This window comes from Vicugna pacos, chromosome 32 (assembly GCF_048564905.1).
Source record: "Vicugna pacos chromosome 32, VicPac4, whole genome shotgun sequence".
Classification (NCBI taxonomy): Eukaryota; Metazoa; Chordata; class Mammalia; order Artiodactyla; family Camelidae; genus Vicugna; species Vicugna pacos.
This window is the reverse complement of record NC_133018.1, coordinates 8,242,670-8,257,600: the sequence shown is the minus strand read 5'-3', so window position 1 is coordinate 8,257,600 and position 14,931 is coordinate 8,242,670. Positions and strand designations below refer to the sequence as shown.

Below are 14,931 nucleotides of genomic sequence, written 5' to 3'. Positions count from 1 at the left end.
TAGGCTAGATACAGAGTAGTGAAATTGTTGGTTCTAAGGGTATACATATTTGTTGTTGTTGTTTTAACAAATACTGCCAAATTGCTCTACGAAGTGACTGTGTCAGTCTTTTTCATGCACCCATCAAGTACGTTCTCGAGGATTTACACAGTCCCCTGCTGACTTGCTGTGGCCTTGGTGGAGCAAGGCATGTTTCCTCTCTGGACCCCTGGTGACTCCAGCTGTTGGAGGAGGGAGTTGGGTGGACCCCGCAAGTGTAGGAGACGGCGTAATGATAGTTTGTGCAGCCTCAGAGTGGGTCGGGAGCGGCTGCCCTAGAGAATACAGGGAGAGGAGGAGGATGCGGGTGGCAGCCAAGCTGAAGACAGGCAATTTATGTGCACTTGGCCTGGATCTCAACTCCTCCATTAGCGCAGCGACAATTTATCTGGAGCTTTCACCCAAAAGCCCCCTCTGGAAGGCCCAGATACTCTTTTCCCCGGGGAATTCACCTCCCAGGGTCTCCCAGAAGAAGGAATGCAAGCAGGATTAGCAAAACATGTATATGGTAACATTGCCACTGAACAGACAAATATTCTCCACAAGTACAGAGCCATCTAACTGCACTGGTCAAAGGTAATTATAAGATTTATAGACAATATTAATTCATAATGTACTACAGATGACGTAGTCCAGTAATGGAACACACATTTACAACTGCGTGAAGGCTCTTTTCCACTGTCATCAGTGTCACGCAGTGACTGAATAGATAAGTGTCTTTGGAAAAGTCTAAATTTGAGCAACTTTCTGCAAGGGAGAGACACCAAATGCCCTCCCACCTTCTCCACCCTACCCAGGTCAGCCACTCTGAGGCTGGCAGTGAAAAGATGCGTCTTGTTTACTGTTTCTAAGTCTGATGCCTGTGTCCGTTTACCCACACTTGGTGCAAATCAGGATACATTGTATGGTTTCTCGATGTATGCATTTTGGTTTATTTTACGTGAATAAAAGAGAAAAAACTGTTCTTCCTCCTTTGGTCTTAAGAAAAGGGGAGAGATGACAGGGATGAAGTGGATTTTAGGACATGGTAAAGGTAGATTCTGGGCCACAGTAGATGTGGATTCTGAGCTACAATAGAGTGGGTTCTGGGACAGAGAGCAGGTAGATTCTGGAACGGGGGTGAGAGGAGGGTTCTGGGACATTGTAGAGACAGGTTCCAGGACAAAGGTGAGGTGGTTCCTGGGACAGGGAGAGATGGGTTCTGGGACATGGTAGAGGTGGGTTCTAGGACAAGGACCAGGGGCATTCTGGGACAGCGGTGAGAGGAAGGTTCTGGGACAGAGGCAAGGTGGATTCAGGGACAGGGAGAGGTGGGTTCTGGGACAGAACAGATGGACTGTGGGATTGTGGGCTGGCCATCCCACGTCATGTTCCAAGAACCCCCTCCTCATGCGTAGTTCCCCTGGAGCTCTTAACTCACCGCCACATTAACTTAGTCTCCCACAGGCCTTAGTTCCAACATCATGTGCTCAGAGAGGCCTCCCTGGGGCCCCCAGCCCCGCATGGCCCCCTTGTCACACTCTCATCCTGTCCTGTACTTTCTCTTGGTACCACTCTGCCTGGCCGGTGATGGTAGATCTGTACCTGTGATGACTTGGGCATCGTCAACTCCTGACTAGACGGTGGCTCCCTGCGGGCAGGCGCCATGTCTGAACTGCTCGCCACAGAGCACAGGGCCAGCCCCAGAGAGGTTGCTCAGTAATCATCTGTATCGAACGAGTGAGTCTTCCATGAGACGAAGGATCCTGTTTGATGTGCGGTTTCATTCCTCGCCCGAGAGGCCTTATAAGTGTTCGATGAATCAATGCATAAAGGAAAGGAGGGTGTCCGGGCAAGAGGAAGTGAAGGAGGAAAGAACAGGGAGGGAAAGTGAAAGAGAAGGAAAGGAGGAAGTGTAGGAGGGAGAGACTCAGAGAGCCAGAGACTGGGAGAGGGACGAAGGGAGGGGAACTGACAGGCACAGAGGGAGAGCCAGGAGCGAATGAATTAATGCACGCCGGACTTAATGAAATACCCAACGCCCTCCCGCCTGCGCGCGCCCTCGGGCTGGGCGGGCGGTGCGTCTCCCTGCTCGGGGCCACGGCCGCGCCCGCAGAAGCCACGCCGGCGGGGGGCGCGATCCCGGCCCCTGGTGACCCCGCGCTCGCTGGGCGCTGAGGGTCGCGAGCCCGCCCCCAGGCCGCCCCGCACCGGCCCCGCCCCGCCCCGCCCGCGCCCCCTCCCCGCGCCGCCCGGCCGCGCGCGGCATTGTGGGAGTTGTGGTCCCCGCGGAGCGCAGCGCGGCGTCGGCACCCGCGGGGTACCGGCTCTGCTCGGGCTCCGGCGGCGTGGGCCGGGCAGTGGCCGGGCGGTGGCTCCGCGGCGCGGGCAGGGGGCGTCCGCGCGTCCGCGCCCTCGGGCGGCGGCGTCACCCGGGCTCCAGCGGCCGCCCCTGCCGCCCGCGCACCCGGGCGCAGGTAAGCGGCGTCTCCCGGGGCTGCGGGGCGCGAGGGCGGCGCGGCCGGGCCGACCCCGCGGGAAGGGGGAGGAGGCGGGGGCCGGGCGGCTGCAGGCCCGCGGTCCGCACGCCCGGCGGCGCGGCCGCTGAGGATGCTCAGCGCCCCACATCCCGGCTCGGCCGAGGGGCTCCGCTGCCCAGCGCTCCCTACGTGCTGAGCGCCGCCGCCTCGGCAGTGATCCCGGCCCAGGCATCACCCTTCTCCTCCTTTTGCCCCATCGCGACCCTCTGCACTGTGTTAACACCCTGTACCCCCATCACCCTCCTCGGTGGCCATCCTCTTAGGTCCTTTCCCTTGCTTGCTCTCCCCTCCCCCATCCCTGTTATCACCCACTTCCCGTTTCGCGTGGAGACCCTCCACTGTCCCATTAGTTATCACCATAAGCCTCCTTCCCTAATCGCCCACTTTTTCTGTCAATACTCTCCTTTCCATCCCCCACCCCCACCTCCTGGTGGTCACCATCTGTGTTAACCTATCCTGTATCCTCCCTCTTTCCCCCACTCTCCTGAGTGGGTGGATACTGGAAAAGCTGGCCAAGAAAGTGAGGAGAAAAGGTCTCCGGTTCCCCCCAGGGGAGTGCTGGACCCGGGGCAGCTCTCAGGCTCCTGGGGGGCTTCGCACATGCCTCACACACCTTACCCAGAGCTGCCCTGCCCCTTGGGGAAGCTTCTCAGGTGGCCTGGCCATACGGTACCCTGAAAGCGACCAGAAGCTCTTTAGCACTGGCTGCCTCTTGGACTGCTAATGTGAACTGGATTAATCAGGTTACAGCTATGAGTCTGTTCCCCAAGGTGTTCATTGTATCAGAAGTTATACCTGATAGAATTTGCTCACCAAAAATTGGCCATGAATTCAGACCCTGTTCCCCAGAGCTGGTTGACTTTTAAGAGCTGGAGTTGCATGTTATTAAAGTGCAGAGCTGCAATGAGATGTCCCCATCCCTAATGAGGACAGACATGGAACGGATCTGTAAAGGAAGCAGGAAGTAACTGTGGTCTCCGAGATAAGGGGTGGGGGTGGGAGTGGAGGGGGCAGAATTCATGCCCTCCCAGCTGGAGGGCTGGGGGCTCCTCTTTGGACGCTTTGAGGGTCAGATGTTTGAACCAGTGCTTGTTAAACTGCCAATCACCTTGCAAAGGTAACGGTTTAAATTTAGTGCCACATTTCAGCTGTGAGCTTGTTAATCCACCTCTGGACACAGGGACCTGCCAGCAGAGTTTGGCTGAAAATAAAGTGACAGGTACGAAAAGTCCTTCCTTCAGCTCTCAGTGCTGTTTGTGATCTTGTGAGCAGGGTCCAAAGCTGGAGTTCAGGGCATCAGGATCTTTTGCTGCCTTTGGTTTATAGCTCAGTTGAGAGAGCGTTCATGGCTGGCATTGTAGAGATGAGGCTTCCCTGAGGAGTGGGTAAGCGGAATGATTGTCCAATGGAGCGATTCCCTCTTCGTCTACCCGCTCCTCTGGGTCTTCATTTTGACTGACTTCCACTTTAAGCAGGGCTGATGGGACCTAACACTTAACAGGTGTTTGTTAAATTATCATCATCTCACTCTTAGAACGTTTGAGAAAAAGCTGTCCTCCTGGGAAACTCAGTTTCAAAGTTCCAATTAGGGCTTTAGCTCAGTGATGGGGGAAAACCCTTTTAGTAAAAGTGCTTGTTAATCACGCCGATGATAGTTTCACACTGAATTTCAAGAATCCTGGGGTTCTGTTTGGGAGATGGCTTGCAAACAAAACACCTTTCATCCAGATTTTCTTTCCCTTTTTCTCAAGAGGAAACAGCTGAACTGGAGCCACTGGGGTGGGGGGTGGGGGTCTGTTTCCATCCTTTGGGGCCCAGCCTTTCTCCTCCCCAGTCTGCAAAGAAATGGAGAACATGTAAGGAAAAAATTTTTGCTTCTAACCTCCCCACTCTTGTATTTTTCCTAGAAACATAAAAAATGTCCATGAATATTCAGCATGTGTGTTTTTGACTTACTAAATATTATAGTCAAGCGATTCTCTTTATTGAACCTAAGCTGGGAAGATGTAAGTAGGCAGTTAAGGAGCGCCTAAGGTTTCCCTTTCGGTTTTAGCTCTGCATGTCTGGGGACAAAAAAATAACAAAAAACACTTGAGATGTATGGCATCAGGAGAGTCCAGGCTTTACCTTTGTCATTGGAATTCTCTATCCTGAGACACCTTTTCCTGATGACCCATCTTTGGTCTGCTGGCCAGTGGGGATGGGATGTCACGCGTCATAGCCGGCACACACCAAACCATCGCCATGATATGATCATTAAGTGCTTTAAATCCACTCATTCCCCTTCATCCAGTAAGAAGAGCATCACCCCATCTCACAGATGAGCAAACCAAGGCTTAGAGAAGGGAGTGACCTGCCCAGTGTGGGTTCTTAATCTCTCTGCTACGTTGCAAGAGTTTTCAGGGCAAATTTAGTCCCCGGTGAAAGGGGAGGGTACAGCTTTCCTGTTTTGTTAGTTGCCTTCTCATATTCCTGAGAGAGAAGAGAGAAGGTACAGTGCAAAAGGAAATTTCTGAATTGTCCTGCTCGGCGAGGTGAGAGGATGTATTACACTTGTAGCAGAACGTAGACCTGGCTGTCCTCATCAGATTAAAAAAGCAGAATGGACAAAGAGTTTCAGCTGGGAAACACGGCTGGGGTTTTTTAGACTCAGGCAATGAGACAGCTGGGCTCTGATCGCGTTTTAGGTTATTAGGAGACTCAGAGTGCTAGACACTGGCCCAAAGCATCAGCAAGATAGGAGGCAAAGCACTTCTGTCTGTTCTGGAGACAGTCAGAGACCAGAAAGGGCTTCTATCTTCATTCCGTCCATCATTTCACTTTCATAACCCTGCGGACGAGGCCAGTAGGTAGACTCCCAAGCGAGCAGACAGAAAGTGCCCCGTGTCAGCCATGGGTGTGGCCCCAGGGAGCCCACTTCCTTCTCCAGCTTGATTTAAGCCCAACCTGTGTCAGAAGGGCAGGAGAGATTAAATGAGAATGAAGTGCTGTGAAAAGAGAGAGTAAACTGGAGGATGTGCAGTTTTAAGTTCCTTTGCCATCTTTAAGATACTTTTGAATCCAAATTTCTCTTTAATAAAAGCTGCAGAGTTTTAAGGAGAATAAGCATTACATTCCTAGTAGGAAAGACTATAGCAAAGTGGGTAGACTTTGCTTTGAAATGAGATGGGGTCTGTGTCCCTGCCTAGCTGTGTGAACTAGGGTGAGTTTTAGGACCTCTCTGAGCCTCAGTTTCCCCATCTGTAAAATAGGGATAACAGTCCCGCCTAAGGATGACACAAAATAGATGGAACGACTATCATTATCACACAGTATTTGATGCAGCTTAAACACTCCTGGCCTTTCGGGAAATGAGGATGGTGGTAAAATGCGGGGAAGAAGGTACAGGGTTGAGAAGTGTGTCACCTTCCAACAAAGGCCTTACTAAATGACCTGGGGCTTTTCCAGTTGAAGACTTCTCCAGGTGTAAACATTTATGCTGGTTCTTTTCTTTTTCATCCCAGGTTTGGACTGCCTGAGAAATCATTTCACAGTGACCAACCCTGCTTGCTCATGTGACCCAAGGCAGCTCCTTCGGCCCTGCCCGCAGTGACTTTTACTGGGAGCGGAGTGGTGGGCGCAGGCGTTTGTCAATGGCAGGACCCGAGAGACAGCCATGCCTCCCCCTGCCCCAGCCGCCCCTCGCCCCCCGCGCTAACCTGCACGGTGAGGGTGCTGCCAGGATCCCCGAGGACTGACTGGCTGACCTTGCCGCAGACCCCCATCGGCCATCCCCCCACCCCAAAATGTCGCTTGAGTGGCTGGTGGCCTGGAGCTGGTCGCTGGACGGCCTGAGGGACTGCATCGCCACCGGCATCCAGTCCGTGCGGGACTGTGACACCACGGCCGTGGTCACCGTGGCCTGCCTGCTGGTTCTGTTCGTGTGGTACTGTTACCACGTGGGCAGGGAGCAGCCGCGGCCCTACGCGGCCGTCAACGCGCTGATGCAGGGCCCGGACGCCGGCGGGCTGCAGAACGGCTTCGCCTACTGCCAGTCCCCCGAGTGCGTGCGCTGCAGCCACAGTGACGGCCTCAACCAGAAGCTGTACCACAACCTGCAGGAGTACGCCAAGCGCTACTCCTGGGCCGGCATGGGCCGCATCCACAAGGGCGTCCGCGAGCAGGGCCGCTACCTCAGCAGCCGGCCCTCCATCCAGAAGCCCGAGGTCTTCTTCCTGCCCGACCTCCCCACCACGCCCTACTTCGCCCGCGACGCGCAGAAGCACGACGTGGAGCTGCTGGAGCGCAACTTCCAGACCATCCTGTGCGAGTTCGAGACCCTCTACAAAGCCTTCTCAAACTGCAGCCTCCCGCAGGGCTGGAAAATGAACAGCACCCCCAGCGGGGAGTGGATCACCTTTTACTTGGTCAATCAGGGGGTTTGCGTCCCCCGGAACTGCAGGAAGTGCCCACGGACGTACCGCTTGCTTGGAAGCCTTCGGACCTGTATTGGGAACAATGTTTTTGGGAACGCGTGCATCTCCGTGCTGAGCCCCGGCACCGTGATCACGGAGCACTACGGACCCACCAACATTCGCATCCGATGCCACTTAGGTAGGTCGTAGGGACGGGGTATCCTGGGACGGGGTCTTGTGGCACGTGCTGTTCGCAGGACGGCTTGCCCGCCAGACGGGAGTCCAGGCACCACGGCAGCTCAGTAGCCAGCATGCGGCTTTTCACGTGCTTCCTGTGCTGTGATCAAAAATCAATGGGTCACACGTAAACCACGTCGGCACAGCAGAGATTGAGACAGAAAGGAAACGTGTGATCAGTATGAACCTAATTTGTGACAGAAGCTCTGTCCAAAGGAACTGACTGACTGCAGTGGTGGGAATGGGCCCATCCGCACTGTCCGATACGGGAGCCACCAGCCGCGTGTAGCTGCCGAGTGCTCGCAACGTGGCTGGTGCAACTAAGGAGCTTGATTTTTAGTCTAAATTTAAATTCTCACATACGGCAAAGTGGCCACTGTACCGGACAGGGTAGATCTGGAGCCCAAGGCTTCTGGGATGATTACCGAGGTCTGCAGTGCCGTCGAGGAGGCTGGGAGATACCCAGGTGCCTTCTGATCACCAGGGATGAAGTGATGCTTGGTGTTGAGTTGATTTTACTTGGGTTCTCAGGAAGTTGGTGATGTGTATAGTGCGTGTCGCAGTGGTTTTGAGAACAGGGGTCTGGAGTCAGGCCTCCTGTGTTTGCATCCTGGCCCCACCAGCAGCTGGCTGTGTCACTTTGGGCAAGTCACTTCACCTCTCTGGGCCTCAGTTGCATTTGGAAAGTGGAGATAAAAAGATCATTTCACAGAATTATGTTGTGGGTCTGGTAAGATAACATGTGTTGTAAAGCATTTGTTCATACAGAGCCTGGTAGAGTGAGCAGCTGATAAAAGTGGGCTGCAAAACGACTTGGTGAAGAGGGATATTAGTTCCCTCAAATGCCTCCTTCCTGGTGAGTCGTGATAACATGCTGGTTACCAGGGCAACGGCACCACTGGTTAGCATCCCAGGCTAGAGCAGCTGCCGAGAGCCTCGGCAAGGTCCAGCTTTGGAAGTTTGCAACGTGGCCGCGCCAGCTTGGGAACGGAGGGAGAGGACACGGGGAGCCCCAGTGTAGGCAGGAGCAGGGGTTCATAACCACGCTCTGTAGGGGACCTGAACCCGCCACCCCGGCCCTCTAGCCCCTCTGCTCCTCCCACTCGCTCTCTTTGGGGATTCTGAATAAGATGTGGCTTGGACACCAGGCTTCAGTGCTTTAAAAAAAAAAAAAAAGAACTACTAGATTTGAGCAATTGACACTTGAGTATTTTAAGAGTAAAAGCAGGACAGGGGAGGGGCTCTGGAGGAAGGAGCCTGGCTTCGTGGTCAGCTGTGAGAGTCTGGGCAGTAACTGTGTCTGTAAAATGGGGAGACTGCACTTACAGGAACGTTGAGAGGTGTAAATAAAATAGTATCTTCCATGGCAGCTTGACACGGTGCCTGGCCTCTGACAGCTCTCGGGAAATGGTATTCGAGGAGCTTTTATGGTCAAATGCTGTGCTGGGCAGTGTGAAAACTAAGACATAGTCTCTGCCCTCGGGAATCACAGGGAAAGTAGCGGACCTGGGAGGCACCTGGAGTCGGGTCCCAGCTTAGCCCCACCTGCCGAGGGACCTTCGGCAGGACCTGAAACTCTGCGCCTCAGTCTTCTCCTCCCTAAAGTGGGAGTAATATCTACCGGGGGGGCTGTTTGGACAATTAGAAGTATGCAGTGTGTGTAAAGTACTGGGCAGGTGAGGGGCAGCCAGTTAAAGGGGCTGTGGTTAATCTAAGAGATGAGATGATTGTCTAAGTGGTGATCACGATCAGTAAAATCTCTGTGCGAGGCACCAGGGCGTATGCTAGCTCCGAGGATGCAGGGGCTGCAGGTGGGCACTCTGGGGAGATGGGTCTGCCCCTGAGGGCTCCCTGGGACCGCCAGGGTGGGGTGGGGGTGCCAGGTCTGGGCTCGCCAGGGAGCCTGCTGGTGGGGGCTGAGCCTGGGCAGGTGGGTGGGAGCAGACTGCAGAGGCCCCGCTGCCAGGCTGAGAAGAATTGAGGCTGTGGGCAGCGGAGAGCAGTGCTGTTCTTTCAAAGGTTTTCCTTGTGCGTTTTTAAAAAGCTTCAGAATGACAGGTGGGGAAGGGCATGTGAGGTTGATGTGGTCGAATTCCAGGCAGGTGTGTTGAGTAGGATGTGCTGGTGGATCTGCCTCCTGGGTGTTCATGCCTGTGGTGTGTCTGTGCGGCGTACATGCGCGCGCGTGTGTGTGTGTGTGTGTGTATGTAAAACATGCCTACGTGGGCCTCTTTATGACCTGTCATTCCCCTCCTGGCCCAGCGAGTTCCTCCTCACCAGGGAAACTGGGTCAGCCGTGTCACCCTGGACAGCAGGCGGTGTTGGAAGGCATCCCTCTGGTGTGGGGCTGTTCCCCGAGGCTGGGGCGAGCGCCAAGGTTGGGTTCGCTCCGTGGTGTCCATGTCCGGATCCACCCAGGAAGGAGACAGAGGGGTGTGAGACTCCCGTGACCCTGTGTGTTGACAGAGGGCGTGCCCAGAGAATGAGGTCAGAGTGGGCAGGCCTGGTACGTGCCAGAGACCACACCTCTGCCAGTTACCTGGCTGCCGCAGGAGGCACCTGCGGTTCCAGAACTGTGCCCTTGACGTGTCAACCCAGGCCTCCTTTCCTGCCTCTGTCTGCGTGGAGACTGGGGGCGCTGTCCCTCCTCACGGCTGCATCCTCTCCGTGTGGCGCACGCTGGCAGAGGTCTGCTCTGAGCTTCCTCTAGGGACAGCGTCACTCAGCCTCCCCTCCCCACAGGACCACGTGACAGTTGTGGGCCAGCTGTCACTCAGCATCATGTATGGCCAGAATGTCCCGAGCCACTGCCACAAGCCTCCAGGGAACAACCTCTGAAACTACCTAGGCAGGTGTTACCGGGGAGGCAGGTACCTGTCCAAGTGGCCGACCCTCAGGAAAGGATGGATGAAGGTGCATGTGCTCCAATTCTCATGAAATAAGCAAATTAGACTGATTTCCCTTTCATGAGTATATTGTTGGATTTCTCTGCTGTCTGGTGAGTGAAATGCGTGGTTCAGCTTGTGTCTGCCTTGCCAACCCCGAGTACCAGCTGCCAGCCTCCTGAGGTGGGGCTGCCGGTGGGCAGATCCCCCTCCGCACCCAACCTGCGCCTCCTGCAGTGGGTGGTGGGGACAAAGCTGCAAGCCCTAAGCCAGAGGAGCCTGTGGATATAGGACTGGCCAAGGCCGTGCATGGGGCCTGTTCCCAAGGGCCACCAGAATGCTTTATTAGGGGGGGCTTTTTTTTTTAAATGGAGGTACTGGGGATAGAACCCAGGACCTCGTGCATGCCAAGCACACACTGTACCACTGAGCTATACCCCCTACCCCGCATTTGGAGGAGCATTGACCGTTTCTGCCCACTAAGCTGGTTTGCAACAGGCAACAGGCAGGGAGGGTGGGCCTCCGGAAGGCTGGAGCAGAGTGCAGGGGAGGCGGAGGAGAGGCAGCAGGGGGCTGTGAAGCCAGCGAGCCAGGCCATTTTTCTCTTGTACCGTGGCACGTGGCAGTGAATCATTTCGTGGCCCAGAGAAAGGGGAGCTTCTTTCTAAACCCTGAGTGACTGTCCCTGCAGGCCTTCTCCACCCAAACCAACCAGTGAAAGCACACATGAAAAGATGTGGCCGTGGGCGCTCTCCATCCGGGCCAGTGAACGGTTAGAAGAGCCTGTTCTTTGGAGCCAGATTCAGGTTCAAATCTCAGTTCCTGCAGAACTAAGTAGTGACTTCCAGCAGGTCAGTTAACTTCTCTAAAGCTCAGTTGCTCCATCTGGAAAAGTGTGTGAAGTGATGTCTGTAAAATGTTTATTTAACTCAAACCTGCTCACAGTGAGTCTTCAGTTATTGTAGCCAGGATGGTGGTCATGCAGCCTTGGAAGGCAAGCATGCCACTGTCCCCTCTTTACAGACGAGCAGGCTATGGCTCAGAGAGGTTGAGTGACTTGCTCAAAGTCACCCAGCACATAAGGGTCAGAGTCAGTCTTCTGACCCCAAGTCCTCTATCCTGCCATGTGGCCTCTGTTTGAATTCTTACTCCATACATGCTCCCTGGAACCATCCATTTCTGGTTGAGAGGGTGTATTAAATACTCTGGCTGTTAGAGAGAAGGCTGTGTTGTGTGTCGTGAGGGACATGAAATCAGACAGGGGTGCCGACTGGCCCAGGGTCAGTTGTCGGGGGAGTCACTGAGGACAGATGAGAACACTGCTACCCCAGCCCCTCTCCTGGGGCCCTGCTGCCTCCCGGGTCAGGCCTTTCGGAGAGGTTTCTGTCAGGCCACCCCAACCTCTTCTGAGTCGGTTAGATGGCTGCGCTGGTGCCTTCATTTAGGACGACCATGTAGTGCCGGGGCCACACGTTCCTTCAGACCCTCCCTTGGGTTGGAGATGGGAGTGTGAAATGCACACACAGCAGCACTTCAGCCAGACCCCCTTTCCAGGGTTGTGCACCTGAGCATCGGACCCCCACTTGCATTTTGAACGTACGGCTTCTTGCGAAGGGGGCAGTCTGTTTCCTCTCGGAGCGCCAGCATTTCCTCAGGGGAGTCTTCTGCTCCCCCAGAACGAGGCTGGGGGAACTTAGGCTGAGAAGGTGCCATCCTTGGGTCTCACGATGGCTTTAGAGGTTGGGACCCAAAGAGGAGGGCGGCGTGTGAGTCTTTGCATCTTTAATCTCAGTGGAGGTAGCCCCTGCCTGTTGGGCCAGGCGGGGCTCTGAACCCGGCCTCCCTCAATTTCTGAGGGCCCCATGGTTGGGCTTCAGGAGACTCAGAGGTGTGGTGCAAGCCCCAGTCCGCGCTCTAACCAGCGGAATCCGTGGCCCAGAGCAGATCAGGCCCGTGGAGGGATGGGTTTTTCCAGGGAGCACAGTGAGGACCCAGGGGTACAGTCTGTGTCTGTCCTGTCCAACTCACCCCCAAACAGGGCTCCCGAGGGGCGAGGCGGGAGGCGGTGCTTCGGAAGCTGGGAGCTCTCTCCAAAGCCAGCCACCCGACTTCCCGCGTCCCTGCTCTGCCCTCCTTCATTCTCTTTCCTCTGCCTCTCCCCCCCCCTCCAAAGGTCTGAAGACTCCAAGTGGCTGTGAGCTGGTGGTGGGCGGGGAGCCCCAGTGCTGGGCAGAGGGCCGCTGCCTCCTCTTCGATGACTCTTTCCTGCACACCGCGTTCCACGAAGGTGGGTGTCCGCTGTTCCTGATGCCACCTTTAGAAAACAAAATCAGAAACCTTATTTTTAGAGCAGTTTCTGGTTGCCAGAAAAACTGAGCAGAAAGTACAGAGTCTGCCCCTTCACATGACCCCCCCCATACAGTTTCCACTTTCATTGACATCTTGCATTCCATCCGTGTGGTACCTCTGCTATGACTGATGGGCCAGTTTTGACACGTTGTTATCAACTGCGTCCACCGTGGCAGGATCTTACGGAGTAGCTTCACTGCCCTAAAAACCGTCTGCGCTCCACCCACCGCTCTTTCTCCCCTCCTTCCCTCTGCCCACTTCCTCTCCTGCATTCTGCTCAGAACCTTCTGGAGCCTTCTGTTAACACTGCTGATTATGAGATCAGGAGGTGGTTGTCTTGCGATCTGTGCTAAGGGACAGGCCGGGTCCCCTCCTGAGAGCCGGCCGTGCGGGTGCCGCTCTGCGTGGGTCCTGGCCCCGGGTGGTTTGAACCTCTCCTCTCTCGCCACCCTCCCCCCAGGTTCAGCGGAGGATGGCCCACGGGTGGTTTTCATGGTGGACCTGTGGCATCCAAACGTCGCAGCGGCCGAACGGCAGGCCCTGGATTTCATCTTTGCTCCGGGACGATGAGAGCGCTGCCCTTGCTGGAGTCGGCGAGAGGGGCCGTGGGGCTGGGTGCGGCCCAGCCCCCGCCGTGGTTTCTGTCCTCACAAACCTGCCTCAACGGAAGCTCTTACTTGCAAATTTTTTTTCATGTTGGGTCCCTCTTCCCTTTGATTATTGAAAACGGGAAATTTCCAGCTTGTATTTCCTTAGATTCTTTTCCTCCCAGTCATTTGCTCTGCGGTTCCTTTCTGCCTAGTGGCGCATTACTCTGCTCTGTGGCCGGAGGCGCAGTGTCCCTGTTGTCCGTGTCATGCTGCTACCTGGTTTTGTCAGCACTCCGAAGTAGAGTCGCCAAACGGTTATCTGTCTGAATGTGATAGCGTACAACTTCTCGTGGTCGTCTTAAAACAAAAACAAAACAGAAAAACTGCAAACCGGAGAGGCTGGAGAACTCAGCCTCTGCTGCCGCCAGTCACCCGGGGTCGGCTGTGGCCACCGTCCCTGGCCAGCTTCACTGGCAGGGCGGCCCGGTCGGGGCAGGGCAGACTCACCATCGCTGACCTCACCCCACACCCCGCCAGGTCCCTGGTGGCAAAGCGCATCGGGCTTGTGGGACTGGAGGCTTTTCTGTAAACGTCGCTTCCGACCGGGCTGGGGCTGGGGCTCCGTCGGACCAGCCGTAGAATGTGTGACTTGTTACCTCACTGCCTACAGAAGCCCCACTGCCAAAGCGGGCCTGGAAGACCCCCGCCTGAGCTGTTCTGGGTCCCCGGCGATGAGCCGCGGTTGGGTGAGACCTCACCCACCCAGTGATGTTCCGGGAAAGCCTCTCTCTGGCAAAACTGGAATCATAGACCCGACCAAAGTGTCTGTTTTGCTTTGGAGTTCTGTTTCTATGATTTTCCATTTATTCGTCTGTACATAAATGTTCCAGCGCTGGGCTCAGAGATCGTGGAAGAGTTGGCCCTGTGTCTCTGTCACCGCACGAGGGTGTGGGCCCAGTGAGGGCCACCTACGCCAGTGTGTGTGTGTGAGGACACGGCGGGGACCTACCAGCCCGAAGGACCCACGGTCGTGGCACTGGTTTTTTGGTTTCCTGGGAAGGACATGGCCAGTTTGAGACGATAAGTCTAGAAATGGCCCCTTGGGAGCCGGTGTATGAAAGAGTCACCTCGAGCCGTATTTAGAGATGCCTTTTTTGAATAACGTGTTATGGCAGTCAGGTTTATAAAGCCGTGGAACGGTCTGGAACACACTTATCACAGGTCCAGATCCAGTGTTTCTCTCCGGACAGAAACCAGCAGCTTCTGGGAGGAACAACCGTCAGAAGTGAACACGGTCTGAGACGCACCAGGGAGTTACTAGCAAATGTGCAAAGAAAACGTGTCTGCATTTGAGTAAAATTTCTACACAGATATTTTTCAGTGATCAGAATGCAGGAAAGGGCAGACATTTCGAACACACCCGAAGTCTTTTTACTCATTAAGTTTCTTGTCAAAGAATCACTGAGGTGCATGATTTCTCTACGTACTGACTGCTCTGCGTTTACAAAACCAACAGCCCGCACAGGCACCTGGCTGCCTGTGCGCGTGCGACGTGGTTGGGGAACAGGAGATAAATAAAAGATCTTGCTGAAAACCAGAGTAAAGTGATCTGTTGGAGAGGAGGCGTGACCTGGGCAGAAGGTCTGAGCGGGGCACTCGTGTGACTTTGAGGCTCTTGGTTTCTGGATCATGTGGCAGAGACAGGCGGGCCCCTGACGGTGATCACGGACAGTCAGTGAAGCAAGGTGGCATGCTGAGTAGTGGGCGTGAGGTGGGGGAAAGGAGCAGATCCATGGCGTGTTCGGGAACTGCAGGTGTCACTCTGGGCAAAGAGCAAGGACTGTGCATCAGGACTCAGTGCCAGGAAGTCGCCCCCATGTGACCTTGAGCAAGTCTCGGGGCCTCTGGGAGCCTCGGT

At 55.2% G+C, this 14,931-nt stretch overlaps 1 protein-coding gene and 1 long non-coding RNA gene across 5 annotated transcripts; one reads left to right on the top strand and one right to left on the bottom strand.

Moving 5' to 3' along the window:
• The first annotated feature begins 1,226 nt into the window (after nucleotides 1-1,226).
• On the top strand, nucleotides 1,227-14,607 carry ASPHD2 (aspartate beta-hydroxylase domain containing 2). 4 transcript variants are annotated; one of them, XM_072953047.1, is made up of 5 exons: nucleotides 1,227-1,256; nucleotides 1,616-1,758; nucleotides 6,062-7,151; nucleotides 12,248-12,361; nucleotides 12,884-14,607. In XM_072953047.1, exons 3-5 carry the CDS (start codon nucleotides 6,344-6,346, stop codon nucleotides 12,991-12,993), a joined length of 1,032 nt encoding a protein of 343 aa, XP_072809148.1. In that variant the 5' UTR covers nucleotides 1,227-1,256; nucleotides 1,616-1,758; nucleotides 6,062-6,343; the 3' UTR covers nucleotides 12,994-14,607. The 4 variants fall into 4 exon arrangements, with proteins under 4 accessions (XP_072809148.1, XP_072809149.1, XP_072809147.1 ...); XM_072953048.1 differs by lacking the exon at nucleotides 1,227-1,256 and adding an exon at nucleotides 1,276-1,349; XM_072953046.1 differs by lacking the exon at nucleotides 1,227-1,256 and having other exon boundaries at nucleotides 1,499-1,758.
• On the bottom strand, nucleotides 11,842-12,694 carry LOC140690901 (uncharacterized). Its single transcript, XR_012066249.1, has 2 exons — nucleotides 12,539-12,694; nucleotides 11,842-12,388 (listed from the first exon to the last, which is right to left on the bottom strand). It is a non-coding gene; the product is annotated as an uncharacterized lncRNA (long non-coding RNA).
• Nucleotides 14,608-14,931: the final 324 nt, after the last annotated feature.